The sequence below is a fragment of the Patella vulgata genome, chromosome 1 (genome assembly GCF_932274485.2).
Source record: "Patella vulgata chromosome 1, xgPatVulg1.2, whole genome shotgun sequence".
In the NCBI taxonomy this organism is placed as follows: domain Eukaryota; kingdom Metazoa; phylum Mollusca; class Gastropoda; family Patellidae; genus Patella; species Patella vulgata.
Genome location: NC_065879.2, coordinates 78,957,966 through 78,971,265, shown reverse-complemented (window position 1 = coordinate 78,971,265; position 13,300 = coordinate 78,957,966). Strand labels below are relative to the sequence as shown.

Here is a 13,300-nt window from a genome sequence, read left to right as displayed (position 1 = left end):
CTCTAATGTAACTAGACGAGACTGTTCTACACAGAAAACATCAACATATGTTGATTCGATCTTAAAGTGGAGTCAAAATGAAGGTATGTATTTTTTAGGGGATGAATCTGACCAAGACATACTAATGTGTCACTACTAATAAGTCTTAAGCATACCATTCTGAGAGTCAACGTAAAGCAGTTGTGAAATGGGTTGAGGACTACACGATAGCCGGAGACGACACTATTTTGTATCTATTCCAATCACGGTCCCCATAAACTTATCCCCAGTCGCACCTGGATTGTTTGGCATTATGAAATAATCATACATTAAGTCTGCTGTATCTCATTCAGGTAAATCAACCGGTATAATAACTACAGCTAGATTGTCTCACGCCTCACCAGCAGCAGCTTATGCTCATTCTGTAGCCAGAGCCTGGGAAGGTGACGTCAATACTAAAGACATAACGGGTGGCTGTAAAGATATATCCTTACAACTGTTTGAAGATAATCCTGATATCAATGTAAGTCAGTATAAGTTATATTCTTGATATCAGTTTAATTTATAATCCTGATATCAATATCATTTACAATTATATAGCTATCACGATATTGATATAAGCTATGTATATTACAATTCTTATATCAAAATGATTTATAATCCCGAGACTATATGAGTTACATTTCTAATATCAATAGTAATTACTATCCTGATATCAATGTAAGTCAATGTAAAATATGTTATATTCTTGGTATCAGTAAACGTTATAATCTTTATATCAAAATAATGTATAATACTGATACAATATAAGTTACATTCCTGATATAAATGTAAGTTGTGACCCAAATATAAATATAATCCTGATATCAAAATAATTTATAATCCTGATACAATATGAGTTATATTCCTAATATCAATACAAATTAATATCCTGACCAAACTATCAATGTAAGTCAACATACGTTACAACCCTGTCATATACGTTATAATTCCTGATATAAGTGTAGGTCATTATAAGTTGTGATGCAAATAACAATATAAGTTACAATATAAACAAATAAGTCATTAATTCGGGTGAGATGGGTGGGGTCTACTCTAAGTGGTCTAATGTCTGTGCAGTAGAAAATACGTAAACTCATTGCTTTATTCCTACTCTTTTAAGGTTTTGCTGGGTGGAGGAAGAAGAACGTTATTACCTAACAACGAAACTGATCCACAGACAAACGTCACCGATAGCAATCAGAGACTAGATGGTAGAAATCTTATCAAGGTATTCTTGTATAGCTTCACTATCGCGCTACACTAAATGGCTAGCTATTATATCAATAAATATTTCCTTGGTGAAAAACAGTATTATCGTGGCAATTGCAATAACTTGTCGCGAAATGAGTAGCAGACAGTAAACGAACCCTGAAAACGTTATTTTACAAGCAATATTCACAACAAAAACATTCGCAATTTTGGATTCTATTTTGATTGTCGTTTTAAATTTACACCATCTTTGCAAGGTTTTGGGGTAGAAACTGAACTCAGCAACCTAAAAACACTGACATAAGACATATTACAAGCTATATCCAACGGAAACAAATGACGATTGAATACATTCCGCCATTTTGGATTTAATTTTTGAACCCAATATTGAATTCGGTAACCCTGAAAACGTTATTTTACAAGCAATATTCACAACAAAAACATTCGCAATTTTGGATTCTATTTTGATTGTCGTTTTAAATTTACACCATCTTTGCAAGGTTTTGGGGTAGAAATTGAACTCAGCAACCTAAAAACACTGACATAAGACATATTACAAGCCATACCCAACGGAAATAAATGACGATTGAATACATTTCCGCCATTTTGGATTTAATTTTGAATTTCTGCCGTCATGGATTCTTGAAATTGATTTTTGGAGATCAGAATTGAACCCAGCGACATCGATACCCACATCAGGAAAAAATGACGGTTAACTTAAAATCCGCCATTATCTTTAAACTCAGACACATCGAAAACGATATAAAAGACGTAATAGAAGTCATATCTTACCATATTTTCGCTGGTTATATGGAGAAAATACTATTTTATTACGATTAATTAAAATTCCGCCATTTTGGATTTCATTTTTGCGGCAATTTGAACTTTCTACCATCATGGATTCTCTAAATTCATGTCACACGTCATATCCAACAGAAATAAACAACGATTAACTTAAAATCCGTCTTTATGGATTCCATTTTGACTGTTGTTTTTGAATTGCAACCAAGCTGAGGTTTTGAAATTATCTTTAAATTCAGAGACATTGAAAACCATATAAAAGACACAGAAAAAGTCACAGCTTACGAGATTCTCGCTTGTTATAAAAAACCTTTCTATTATCATTTTCTGTTTTTTTTTCATGTGGACGTATACTGTCGTCAGCCCTGTCCGTCCGTCCGGACATCCGACTTCCACAGGTCACAATTCTTATCCGATTTTAACGAAATTTGAAATATGGGTTTATCTCCAAAAGACCCCAATTCCTTTAGATATTGGCATCTATCGGATCGAAACTTCATGGATTATGACCCTTGATTGTACAAAAATCACGTCTCTAGCTTGTGGGCACTCTAGAGGTCATAATGTTCGGATTGGCATCATCGGAGGAATACAATTTCATTGGCTAATCCCTCACATCAACAGAACGCGGGTTATTTTAAAAACTCGTCCAGATCCTGTAAAACGAAATTTTCAACTATAAGAAACGAAACGAAATAGGATGTGTGTTTTAATTAGATTGTATTTTAGTTCTTTGTGTTTAGGGGTTGTGAGGTTTTCGTCGGGTCTTCCGGTTTCCTGCCATTCCTAAAGACCCCTTAAGGCAAGCGAATTATTGAAATAAAATTAAACCATATGTTAGTCCCGAAATGACCCAATTTGTGTCGAGTGGTCGTTAAACCCCCCCCTCTCTCTCTCTCTCTCTCTCTCTCTCTCTCTCTCTCTCTCTGCTTGTTAGTGCCGAATTGACTCTCGTTTAATTTATAGGAGTGGGAAGAAAATAAGATGGCAGGTGGTAAAAGTCATAAATATGTGTGGAATAAAGGACAGTTCGACACAGTTGATCCACAAGCAACAGATTATCTACTAGGTAGGTCGTAATCGCTCATCAGATGATCTGCTAATTAAGTCTTAATCGCTCATCAGATTATCTGCTAGGTAGGTCTTAACACTGTAATTGGACACTCATTATCAAAATTAATCAGTCAGCTTTAAACTTGACATAAGTACAACTTAGATGACTTGGGTGATTTTAAATAATTTTTACGAATTTTTAAACAAAGATTTGATATTAAACAATTCGAATGAATTAGTGATATATACACAAGATAAAATGATACCGGACTTACAGATTATCTGCTATGTAGGTCTTAATCGCCCATCAGATTATCTGCTAGGTAGGCCTTAATCGCCCATCAGGTAAAGAGTGTGTTGGAACTGAAAATTTCTCTTAGTGTGGATATGAATATATGACAAGGAGTATACCTATGCTTATTTCTACGTTCTGTCTAAGGTACATCCAAAATCCAACTTACTTAAAATTCAGACCTGTAATTTAAGTATATATGTAAGGTTAAATAAAGAGCTGACAGATCTCGCTATAATAGTTCAAAAACATATAATGACCATGGAATATTTAAAAAATTTCAGTCAAATTACTCGATAGTAATTGCTAACGTTGTTAAGATAATAAACGAAGTCTCGATTATCCAATTTTAATTAAATCATTAAAAGGTCGAACCGTTCTTATCAGCCGTCAGATGGCATGGAGAGCTGATTATGATCTTGGTAAGATAATTGATGTGTAATTCATAATTTATATAATATTAAAGGCATAAAGAAAGGCCTGCAATAGGCAGATATAGCTCTTGTATAATGTTAGTTACTATACTTGTAACGTTAAACTGTGTGTTTAACGTTACAATTGATACAGTCTAAGAATCCTTACGCAAGTTCAATTAGGTTCAAACGCACAATTGTCTACACATATCATTACAGTTTGTATTGGAATAAGTAATTCTATGACAAATAGTGAAGACTGGACCACTAAAATAGTTACCGAACAGTTTTTCTTTGTGGTTATGCGTTCTACATTTGCATAGCGATGTTTCTTGTAATGACGTATTACACCCCAGCCGCCATGAAACCAGCCAGTTGAAATTTCGCGTAGCAGTTGGGTTTCATCAAATCATATAATTATGCGGTAAGGCTTCACCTTTATTTCAATAGGAATTGATCTATTATATGTTAAGCTAGGTGCAGTATTTTTTGGGGTCAGTTTATGTGTAAATTAAGGGAGCTATAGGCCAGTAACCTTTTTGTAGTGATTTCACTAAAAAACTTGCGCAAAGGAACTCTGTAGGACGAGCCACTATTGTGGCTGGAGTAAGGCGGAAGACATCAGTAGTGGAACCATTTCTAGTATAATGTATGTTTAAAGCAGCCAAATCGTTAATATTTGGGACCTAGAAAGGAGTCGCAAAGCATATAATAATGTACTATAAATGTATATAAACTAATTTACATTCAATCGTTTCCGTTTTACTCTAATTTTTAAAAAAAATGGAATGGCAATCTCTAGCGTCTGATTATTCTACTCTACAACTATATTATTTATTGCGCATGTGGAGTAGATTGGGTTTTTTTTATCATAGCAACGGTCTTGACAAACGAAACTAATTCTCGATTATCCGTTTTATTGTTAAATTTTAAAATCTCGCGGGCGTTGTAATCCATTTAAATCTCTAGAAAGTTGGATGGGCTTATCATGTTAATAAATCTCCCAATAATAGTTTACTTTTTAAACACTATTTATTTGCAATATTTGCAATATTTACAATTTTTATAGCTGAATTACAGTATGTAGGATACGAAAACATGAACATGCTTATAAATATCGCTTCCTCAGTTTATAACATTTAAATCCAAAATAAAATCCTGCAATGGGCAGGTTTAGCTCTTATATAATCATCGTTAAATAGGTTTTGGATTGCGTGCAGGGTATGTTTAAGATATTAATTATACAGCTGCATAGTGCTTGATGATTTTAGGAGAATCCAACCATATAGTATTCATCCGTATGCATATTTCATTTTCATTTTGATTTACTTCAAATTTTAAATGGCTAAATACCCAAAAAAATAGAGATCCCCCCCCCCCCCGCATGATTTGCACTATGCCCCACCAGTGGTCAATTCGGACCTCATTTCATATTTGTTGTATATTTTCCAGGTGTATTTTCTACAAGTCACATGTCGTATGAGCTTGATAGAGATAATAGTTCTACAGGTCAACCATCAATAGCAGAAATGACAAGAAAAGCCATTCAGATTCTCAAGAAAGATGATGACGGATTTTTCTTGTTTGTGGAAGGTACAAATGTTATATTTGAATATGTATTTCATTGACGGTCGACATAACTATCGATTGAAAATCATATTCAATCTGATTTAAATACAGATTTTTATTTCGTTTCGTGTTTTTTTCTATACTTTCAATGGCCTCTACTACACGAAGATCCGACCAGTTGTAGTGGGAGGTCGCGTCAGGGGTCATGCGAGCAACTTTTGACCCTATGACGTCAAACATTTGATTAGCCAATCAGCTTTGATGTTTCTAGTAGGATGAACACAATTCGTGCATAGCACACCAAGAATTAGCTGCAGCAGACCGTTTCATTGGCTAATCACCACATCAATCAGATCGCGGGTTTTATAACAACTCTTCCAGATCCTAGTGTAGTAAAGACAAGTAAAACGAAATTTTGAACTATAAAAACGAAACGAAATAAGATCTGTGTTTTAATCAGATTGAAATCATATTCAAACTATCAGGGAAATTTTATATATTTACATTCTATATTTTGATGTATTTCAATGAATGAATGAATGGAATAGGATTTAGCGTCCAACATTTGTGCTCCGGCCGCGATAATGAAGACGGACATGATATGAGTCATGCAGTGTGCTATGAGGGATAGTTTGCCTGACAGCAAATCGGTGCCAACTGTCAATGGTTCTTTCACGTGTAACACAAAGTGTACACCTCGTTTTGTCGTCGCATCGAACAGACTAGACGCTGTTCCTACTTATTCGGCCAACAAAGGGGTCGAATACTGGAACGCCTGATCACCGAGCGAGCGCCTTACTCACTGATGGAAATCCTAGTCGGTAAAACACTTATTACAAGATGACAAATGGATTAACACCGGCGTTACCTTGAACGCGACGGCTTTAACATTGTGTTGATTAGTTGACTATGACCATACTAAATTTATGCTGCCTGTCCACAGTTAGCGTCGCTTGAAAACAGACCCTAAGCTAGTTGACCGATATTTTATGTCCTAAATCGACGATTTTAGTCGATAGCACTAGGTATATTTCGAGAATTTTGAGAAGTATTTATTCTGCAACCATTTAATGGAATTGAATAGGTTTATTTAGTCTTTGTGTGTATGCCAGATGTGAAACGGAGTAGAACAGCATCACAAAACAATACTAAATTTTGTATATGGCGGTCATTCAAGAAAGAGATTTATTCCCGAAGTATGAAGTAGATGGGTCTCTGTCTGCCATGGACTATGACGTAACATGATGTTCCAGGAAGTCAAAGCTTCGTATTGGTGACATGTAAAGCCGATCAAAATTGCACCAAGAGTATTTTACGGACCATGGCTGTCATGAAGATTTTATGATTGCCTGTTGTTCACGTCATATATTTAGCCCCGCCTTTATGACGTTTAGACGTCAGACCTCTCCCGTTTTAAAATGTTGGGCGTAGCAAAAGCTTTTAACCTCGATTTAAAAGAGATGGTTTCCATCCGTGTCAGGTATGCTTATATGCTTAATTGTAGTAGTGTACGATAGAAATGTAATAAATAACAATGATCAATCGACTAGAAAAAACGATATAGTACCAGTTAAAGCAGTATAAATAATTTGTATATGATTTCAGGCGCTCGTATTGATCATGCACATCATGAGACAAAAGCAAAGAAAGCTCTACATGATACCTTGGCTTTCGATGATGCTGTTAAAGCTGCTGTGGAGGAAACATCAGATGAGGATACGTTAATCATAGTGACAGCTGATCATTCTCATGTATTTAATATAGCCGGCTATCCTGCTATTGGTAATGATATATTAGGTACGTATATGTACGAAACTATGGCTTAAAAAGTAAAGTAAATGAAATGAAATGGAGTTTAACCCCCACTGTTCTGCTCCTATACTGGGCTAATGAAGACGGGCATACGCCATACAGTGTGCTATGAGGGAAATTTTGCCTACTCTTATATCGAATTCCAACTGCCAAGGGGTCTTTTACGTGCATTCCAATGTATACACGCCAAAGGAATTCGCCCGTATATCCGTTATCATTCGTCACATCAATCAGTTTTATAGAGAGGCGTCTCGTGTTTTCCTGTGGCGTTCGTCACTTCCGATTCAGAAAAACTGTATTACTCAGCTATCGTAGCAATGATCTCTGAGATAAAATTATATTTGGAATGTGTTTAACCAGTTCTATCGCATATGTGATTATGACTGGCACCAATATTGTCCTTTAAGACGCACTCGAGTGAAAATAATGAAGAAATTCCAGATTTAAGAATTTCTACCTTTTGTGAGACAATAAAAGTTGAGAAAAGCACAAATTAGTTCTAAGATGGTGACCTCCATGAGCTGTAAACTTTTCAAAGGTAGGGCTTAAAAGTTAATTAGGAGATAAACACTTCCTGTTACGTATTTAGAGGGGGTTTATTGTCCATTTAACCATGCTTGAATCATTAGAACACGAGACGCGATAGCGTCGAGTTGTTCTAATGGATAATTCAAGCATGGTTAAATGGACAATAAACACCCGATAAATACGTAACAGGAATGTGTTTATCGATATTGTAGCACAAATATTTGGAGATTTTCTTCGGAACTATTTAGAAAACATTTTTACACCCATTTTAAAAAGTCGTTATTTGGTCACGCGCTTGCGTTCATTTTTCAAAATATTTTCAATAGACGGTCTCTTGCTTACCTGCAAATTTAAAATTTTTGAGTCTCGAGTTGCTGGTAAATGAATTATGAAAGAAAATGTTATTCGGATATCGAAAACAACAAAATATTTTTAACGTTTGAAGATCTTTAAAAGAACGAGAAATTAGTATTTTTTATTGCGGTATTTCGAGGCGAGTGTCAGCGTGATTGAAATAATTCCGCCCTGCTATCCGAGACTAAAAGAGGAGGAACCCTTGGCAACAAAAATGACTTCGCTTCGGGAGTTTCATGTAAGTTTTCAGCATTTATTATTTTATTTTGCAGACTGTTATCACAATGTTGTAGCTAGTTCTTCTTTACACAATTGCAGTTCATACTTACATCCTCTAAAATACCGTATAAACCATGACAATGATGTCTAGTCTAAGATGCCAGTGGTTGCTATATGTAGCTGTTCTGACGTGTTGTCAACAAATGACAATTTTGGCATAAATGATAATGATTAGGCCTATATTTCAGCTGCTGAATTCGACTCCCTCGTATTTTCAAGCGATTCCTTGTGACCAATGATTTATTATTAGGTAGATCATGCTAGTCAGATTTTGAAAGCATGATTTTTTTTTAAAAAAATCCACCTGATTAATAAAAATTGGTGAGTGAAGCTCGCCTACCAAAAAAGAAAACATAGGCTACTGACACTGTCACTGCCTAGTTACGAATATATTTGGATACCTGAAAACGGTTTTAATTAATTTATGACTGATTTTCTACTGTTTTATGTATTTCAGAAATGTGATTTCATAAAAGATGATGTTTGAAACTGGTGTGATAGTCATGTGTGCAGAATTCCTTGAAGATATTTGCCAATAAAGATTTGAGTTGAGGAAGATCATTGGCACAAAAATGAAAAAAAGTACACTGTTATATTTATACGCAGTAATTCGCCTTGAAAATTTAGAGGGGGTTTATTGTCCATTCGACCACACTTTTCGACCAATCAGAATCGAGGAAATTTCTAATTTGTGCTACAATGGGTTGTATCCGTGTTGTTACACAGTCAGGTTTTCTTGGTGTTGAGGCCATTTTATTTTGGTTTATTTGTTTACAAACTGGTTTTCCACTAGAAAAAGTAGTGCTTTGACCTCATGATCTGTGATGTTTTGATCACGTGATATGGATATTATGGCTACTGACTGTGTTAGGGTCACTTTTCTGAAGGTAGAGTGGTTTTATTGTTAAGATTGGCATAATATTGCGGAAACTTAAATTGCTCTAATACACGCGTATCTGCCGTCGACCAATCGCAACAAAGAATTTAAGTTAGTCCAAAACGCCATCAGTTTCTCGATGTTGTATTATTACAGAAGCTAGCTTAATGTAGGCCCATCGGAAAGAAATTCACACCGTCTGTCCTCTAATGTTAGAAAATGCTCGTTGATAAAGAGAAGGGACAATCCGATTAAAACACAGATCTTATTTCATTTTTTTTTATAGTTCAAAATTTTGTTTTACTTGTCTTTACTACACTAGAATCTGGAAGAGTTGGTATATAACCCACGTTCTGGGTGATGTGGGGCATTGGCGTGAGGTGCACGGAACTAGGAACATCAACGCCGATTGGTTAATGGAATGTCTGACGTCATAGGGTCAAAAACCGCTCGTATGAGGTCTGACGTGACTTTCCACTACAACTGGTCAGATCTTCATGTCGTAGAGGCCATCGAAAGTATAAAAAACGAAACGAAATATAGATCTTTATTTTAATCAGATTGAGAGAAGGGGTAGAGTCGGTTTTTTTTGCTTTTTGTTATTCGACCAAGAAATGCTTAGTCCACCTAATAGACCCTTGGCATTTGAAAGTTGAAGAATAAGAATATCCTGGGAATGTGCACGTAGCCAATGAAATGTACAATTACCAGAATCTGAAATTGGCCGAAGTATTTGGGCTATCGGGACGTTAACCCCATTCCATTCCGATAGACAGTGCGCATATTTTTTATTTAAATCTCCATGTATTTTTATAAACAGGGTTGGTTGATCCAATGGACCCGGAAGATGTCCCTATAGACAAGATGCCCTATACCACTCTAGTATATGGTAATGGTCCCAACTACACTAGAAACAATCTAACTGGTGTTGACACAAGTAAGACAACTGTGTATTTTATACTTTCCATGTTAGCACCTGGGCCCTTATTCACGAAGACTTAAACTAAGATAAAATCGAAATTTTAAGAAATACTGCAATTCGATTGGCTGACCAATATACAAATTGGATATATGCAAATTGATTTTACTGGTCAGCCAATCGAACTGCAGTATTTCTTCAAATTTCTATTGTATCTTAGTTTAAGTTTTCGTGAATAAGGGCCCAGTATCTTTATTGGCGATACTTAAACTGGTATACTTTAAGGGTGTTATCTATTCATCGGCTAAAAACAAATTTATCCTAAGATATGAATTCTGGGCTAATGAAGCCGTTGTAATCCTTGACATACTTTCGGCTAAACCAAATGGAAATTACCGGAGTTGTCGCGGATTTGTCAGTGTGTTTGCATACGTACGTTATGGTCATCCGGGGCGTTAATGCCAACTGCTTACATACAACATTATGTTGGTTCTGGGCCATCTGACATTTAATTATGACATCGGGCTACTGAGCAATTCTTCCACACCTTCCAGGTACAATCCTGTAATTATGCTCATCCAAATCACTGGTCCGGCACACAATAATCCGAAACGTAAGTGTTTATTCCTGAAATCTAAGTAGGAAGAATTTGGGCCACGGGCGAAATTGGGACCCGGGCGAAGCCAGGTTTCCTGCTAGTATTAAATAAAATCAACAACTACGCATGCGGAGAACACGTAAGATAGTAAAGTGAATGTGCGTATTTAATGTTATGTTGTTGTATTGTTGTTTCAGAAGACAAAGAGTACCAGCAACCGGCAGCAGTTCCCGCTGTAGAGGAAACACATTCTGCCCAGGACGTCGCCATCTTTGCTCGTGGTCCCATGTCACACCTCTTCCATGGTGTTCATGAACAGACGTATATTGCGCACGTGATGGCCTACGCCTCGTGCGTCGGTATGAATAAAGAACATTGCAGTAAAACGTATTACCCCCCTTGCACACAGGCTAGCGATGCATTAACCATTAACCTGTTCTTGTTTTATCTCTCAATAACATTCATATATTTAATTCGCTAAACTTTTAAATTTGAAAAAATTTAAGTTAAAATTTTAGTAATAGTTATTGGGGATGCAATACTTAATGGGAATTAATAGTTATTGGGGACAAGTCAAAATTAATAGGGATTAATGATAAATGGGGACAAATCAAAATTAATAGAGAAGTAGTAGTAATGGGGGAAGTAATAGTTAACCGATAAGTAACCATTAGCAGGTTCTTGTTTCATCCCTCAATAACATTCATATATTTAATTCGCTAAACTTTTAAATCGGGAAAAATTTAAGTTAAAATTTTAGTAATAGTTATTGGGGAAATAATACTTAATGGGGATTAATAGTTAATGGGGACAAGTCAAATTTATAGGGAAGTAGTAGTAGTAACGGGGGAGGAATAGTTAACCGATAAGTAATAGTTAATAGAGAAGTAATATTTAATAACGAGGTAATAGTGAATGGGAACTAATAGATAACAACGGGTAGTACTAGTTAACCGAGCGGTACTAGTTAATTCGGAAGTAATAGTTAATGACGAGGAATAGTTAATGGGAAACTAATAGATAACAACGGGTAGTATTTGTCAACCGACAGGTACCAGTTAATTGGGAAGAAGAAATCAACGGAGAAGCCTTAAGTAATAGTATAGGAGGAAGTAAAAGTTAATAACGAGGTAATAGTAATTGGGAAACTAATAGATAACAACGGGTAGTACTAGTTAACCGAGAGGTACTAGTTAATTGGGATGACAAATCAATGGACAAGCCATAATTAATGGGGAGTGGTAATTTAATGAGAATGAAAAAGTTAATAATGAGAAAGTGATAGTTAATGGGGAGTGGTAATTTAATGAGAAAGAAAAAGTTAATAATGAATGATAGTTAATGGTGAGTCGTAATTTAATGAGAAAAAAAAGGTAATAATGAATGATAGTTAATGGGGTGTGTTAATTTTATGAGAAAGGTAATAATGAATGATAGTTAATGGGGAGTGTTAATTTTATGAGAAAAGTAATAATAAGGAAGTGATAGTAAATGGCGTAGTAATGGGAAATCAATCAATGCCTAAATAACAATAGGCCTATCGCCTTCCAATCGGCCGGCTACAGTCAGCCACTCCTGGTAATTAAAATCGGTCGTATTACTGTATGACCAAGATTAGACACCATGGTGCTAATAATTTCCTATCTGTGGTCTAACGCTGTAATAGAGAAATGTGGAGGTTTGAAGATTCAATAATCTTGTAGATGGTCATAACATTGTAAGCTATGGACGTACCGGTAGTTTGTTTTTATACATTTCTAACAATCTAACATTGTTACTTTAACCGTATATTCTAGATTTATGACCATTTATTCGCTAAGAAATAAATACATTCTTGTACACATTAGTCTTATTGTTAAGCACTAATCCTTATAATGTGGCAAGAGAAACGATGTGAGTAACACGTTGGTTCGATGACCATGAGGTCCCGGTTTTGACAGAAAGTTCCGTGGAATTTTCCGACGTAGTTATCTCTGCCAGGGAAGTACCGTGCATACAAATGAACCATTGACAGTTATAATTTCTCATATAGCACACTGCATATTGCTCATCTTCATTATCTTCTTGGTTGGCAGTTCAGCAACACTTCATTATTAGTGACATAATATGCACGCGTCCGTTCAGCCTGAATTGTTTTAAATTGTTGAGCGTTTGCAAGTCGGATGTTTTGCATTTGCTTACAGTGTGTTACAGAATATATTTCGATCTGTCCACCGTCTTTTGGCGAAAGCAGATGACCAAAGGGTATTTCTCTTTGAATTCCTTGTGCCATCTATTACTCGATTTTTAATCAAACTGTTTTGGTTTTTTTAACTTATAAAGTGTAATGTTACGTTTGCCAGGATGCTCCTTTCGGGAGATGGACGCAATGCCGAGTTTTGCGCCATGGTTTTGAGTTTTTGCGCCGCCTTGAGTTTTTGTACCCCCTCGCAAATTGCAAAAAAATCACGCGGTTTCAATGCGGGTTTCAAGATTAAAATCATAGGCTTTTCATAAATTCATAATGTTCAACCAGTATCAAACATATACCATGGGTCAGATATGCTACAAATCGACTCTAGTATGCTCCACACAG

The 13,300-nt window shown here is 35.8% G+C and overlaps 1 protein-coding gene across 1 annotated transcript; it reads left to right on the top strand.

Annotated features, from left to right (window-relative positions):
- The first annotated feature begins 691 nt into the window (after positions 1-691).
- LOC126814354 (alkaline phosphatase, tissue-nonspecific isozyme) lies at positions 692-12,566 on the top strand. Its single transcript, XM_050539440.1, has 7 exons — positions 692-699; positions 1,142-1,249; positions 2,998-3,100; positions 5,242-5,382; positions 6,964-7,155; positions 10,029-10,145; positions 10,923-12,566. Exons 3-7 carry the CDS (start codon positions 3,016-3,018, stop codon positions 11,204-11,206), a joined length of 819 nt encoding a protein of 272 aa, XP_050395397.1. The 5' UTR covers positions 692-699; positions 1,142-1,249; positions 2,998-3,015; the 3' UTR covers positions 11,207-12,566.
- The last annotated feature ends 734 nt before the right edge of the window (positions 12,567-13,300 follow it).

What these genes read in the sequence shown, in the direction of transcription:
- LOC126814354 (XM_050539440.1), top strand. Translation starts at nt 3,016, where the DNA reads ATGGCAGGTGGTAAAAGTCATAAATATGTGTGGAATAAAGGACAGTTC. An exon ending in AGCAACAGATTATCTACTAG is followed by an intron (nt 3,101 to 5,241) that starts GTAGGTCGTAAT and finishes TATATTTTCCAG; the next exon opens with GTGTATTTTCTACAAGTCAC. An exon ending in ATTTTTCTTGTTTGTGGAAG is followed by an intron (nt 5,383 to 6,963) that starts GTACAAATGTTA and finishes ATATGATTTCAG; the next exon opens with GCGCTCGTATTGATCATGCA.